At 56.8% G+C, this 3,185-nt stretch overlaps 1 protein-coding gene across 1 annotated transcript in view; it reads left to right on the plus strand.

Annotated features, from left to right (window-relative positions):
- The first annotated feature begins 2,299 nt into the window (after window positions 1-2,299).
- GPATCH4 (G patch domain containing 4) overlaps window positions 2,300-3,185 on the plus strand; it is an 8,431-nt gene continuing 7,545 nt past the window's right edge. The window contains exon 1 of the mRNA XM_009890591.1: window positions 2,300-2,398. Within this exon, the coding sequence (XP_009888893.1) occupies window positions 2,300-2,398 (99 nt within the window). The remainder of the gene's footprint in view (window positions 2,399-3,185) is intronic.

The following is a 3,185-nucleotide window of genomic DNA, read 5'->3' on the forward strand; positions in this document are numbered from 1 at the left end:
CAGAGCTGGCTGGAAATACCTGTGTGGTGGAGGGATCCCGCTGGCGGTGTGGGCAGACTGCTGGCAGTTACGGAGCAGAATTAATGTGCTGCTTGTGCAAGTTCTTCTGAGGATATTTTTTTTTCTTAAGCTGAGGTCCCTGCTTTTCCAGGGGGGGCTCTGGACAGTGGCACGTGTGGGGAAGCCACTCTCCAGTGCATCTGGCTGGGGGAGAAGCGAGGAGGGGGAAGTGCGGAGTCTTTACAGGCCACTCAGTGTCTCACAGAATCACACAGAATGGCCAGGGTTGGAAGGGACCTCTGGAGATCATCTAGTCCAACCCCCCTGCCAGAGCAGGGTCACCTACAGCATGTCTCGCTGTCGTTTAAGCAGGAAAACATATTTCTCCTGTCTCTGCACATCGCAGCATCCACTCTTATGTCAGTTTGAGATCATTCCTCACCTGCTGCCAGCCCACCAGCCAAGGTGCTAAAATAAAGATAACAGGGCAGCTCGCTATCTCAGCTTGCAGCCTCTGTTTGCATCTGATGTTCATCTGCCAGCTCTCCACCTTCCCCCGGGCAACTTGGCAAAGCTGCCACCCTCCCCACTCTCCTCCTTGCTGCGCCGGAGGGGCTTTTGTAGAACCATAGAACAGTTTGGGTTGGAAGGGACCTTGAAGATCATTTCATTCCTATCCCCTGCCCTGGGCAGGGACACTTCCCCCCAGCCCCGGTTGCTCCAAGCCCCGTCCAACCTGGCCTTGAACACCTCCAGGGATGGGGCAGCCACAGCTTCTCTGGGCAACCTGTGCCAGGGGCTCATCACCCTCACAGTGAAAATTTTCTTCCTGATACCTAACCTAAATCTCCCCTCTTCCAATTTGAAGCCATTACCCCTCGTCCTATCACTACATGCCCTTGTAAAAGTCCATCTCCAAGCTTTCTTGTAGGCCCCGTTCAGATACTGGAAGGCTTCTATAAGGTCTCCCTGGAGTCTTCTGAAGAAGTTCCCTGCCTTCTCCTGGGTATCTTGCATCAGGGAGCCTGTATCAGGAAGCTTGGAGGTGTTGAGACCTGCTGCTTCCTCCCCTTCGCAAAGCACCCATTGCCGAAAAGCGATTCAGCAAAATGCTTGTTATGCTGTCTGAGAGCAGGCTCCCCTCTCTGAGGTTGCAATGGGTATTTGGTTACTTGTGCTTGAACCTAACCTGAATTTCTTGTGGTTTCAGCAGGGGTGAAAGCCTTCAAGGCAGTTCAATGGACAGCAGTGGTGTTTGACCTTAGTCCCTCCATCCCCAGCCTGCGCTGGGACCGGGGGTCGCCCCCACCCGGGTGCAGGACCCCGCGTTTGGCCGTGTTGAACCCCGTGAGGTTCACACAGGTCCAGCCCTCCAGCCTGTCCAGGTCCCCCTGGATGGTATCCCCTCCCTCAGGTGTGTCACTGCCCTGTGCAGCTTGGTGTTGTCACCAAACTTGCTGAGGGTGCCCTCCATCCCGCTGTCCATGTCGTGTTGCAGATAAAGATGTTACACAGCACCGGTCCCGTGCGCTGGGATGAAGTGCTGAGCTCAGCGCTCTGGGAACAGGACAGAGCTGGGCAGGGCTGTGGGACCAGCGGTGTTCCCGCTTCTCCAAACAGGGGGACGGAGCGGGGAGAAGGGCTGGTGGCAGGAGGAAGGGACCGTGGGGTGGGACGGGATGCAGCGGGGCTGTGCTTGCAGGAGCCGGGATGGATGCGGCCCCTCCAGCTCTGCTCGCCGCAGGCCCAGTGCCCGCTCACCTTTGGCTGGCCCGGGCTGGGGAGGAAAAGGCGGTTTTGCAGAGCGGGGAGAAGGGAACTGTTTAGTGAAACATTAATCCCCACCTGAGAGATTTTCCTGATCCTGGGTGATGTGCAGGGCAAAAGCCCTCGTTCGAAGGAACGGCCGCACTCTCGCGCTGTCGTCTCTCTCCCTCCCCGAGGAATTGCCCCAAGGTGGTCCTTGCTGACTGTTTCCTCTCATTTTTCTCCGATAAATAGAATTAATTCCTTTTAAAACGTCATGGAAGGAGCAATTTCCTCAGCAGGTAGCGGTGAATCTGACTGATTGATTGGGAGAGATTTCTGCTGTCCAGGACTTATTTTCACTTCATTCCTTCCCCCCCCCAACCACCCCCTTCCCCGAGGAGAACCGCAGCCGTTTCCCCCGATAACTGAATGTAACGTTCCCAACTTGGAAATCAAACCTCTTATATGCGGAGGAGGGAGATAGGGCAGGAAACCGACATGTAAAATTCTTTCGTGAAACTGGTTTCGATTACTAAGGTCCCTGGTCACGATGTGTCCCGTGGCCGCAGCCCTGATTATGGGGGTGCGAGCTGACATGGACTCGGGTAAAGCTCATAACTTCTGCCTGTGCTGCGAGGAGGGGGGGACAGTAGGGAAATCTCCTGGGGTTGGGGGCTCCTGGAGTGGGATAGCTTGGAAAAAAATATAGATCGTGTGTGTACTGAACTGCTGCAGCATCTTTGGGCAGACGCGGTGCTGAGGGACATGGGTTAGTGGTGGGTTTGGCGGTGTTGGGTTGATGGTTGGACTCGATGATCTTGAAGGGCCCTTCTAACCTCGACAGTTCTGTGATTCTTTGCTCGGCCGCGGGAGCCGTAAGGAAGGGTGAGAGGTAGAGGAGGCTGCGTGATGCTCCTCGGCCTTTCTGCTCAATCCTGCAGCATTTCAGGGTGGATAAACCATGATTTCGAGAGCGGCTGGGCCGGCGCCAGCACACTGGGCTGGCTGCCAGCAGGACGTGACCGTGTCACCGTCAGGTCCGCGTTCACGTTGCTCTGACTCGGTTTATTTTTAATTTCTCGAGTGAGTTGATACCTCCTTCCCTGCAGCTGCCCGCCCGGTCCTGGCCACCTTTCACCGGGGTTTGCACATGGGCGCAGCGTTCCCGGTTTGTGGGGTCGGCTGCACTGGAGCCGATGTCTGTGCCCGGGGCAGGGCGGAGACTGGGATTTGTTGTTTGCTCCCCTTGATGTTGGAAACAACACAATCACAAGTCTTCCAGCCTGCCCCAGGGCCGAAGGACACACAGACGGCCGAGGGTCGGCCGGAGCACCTCACCGGAGCTGCCCTGGGCAGAGAGAGAGGGAGAAGGGTGGCGTTTGGGCACCTCCGCGTCCGCCCCGCGTGGCCCCGTGCAGGTTGGGGCCAGCGGATGG

Source organism: Charadrius vociferus, unplaced genomic scaffold, assembly GCF_000708025.1.
Source record: "Charadrius vociferus isolate BGI_N301 unplaced genomic scaffold, ASM70802v2 scaffold1158, whole genome shotgun sequence".
NCBI lineage: Eukaryota > Metazoa > Chordata > Aves > Charadriiformes > Charadriidae > Charadrius > Charadrius vociferus.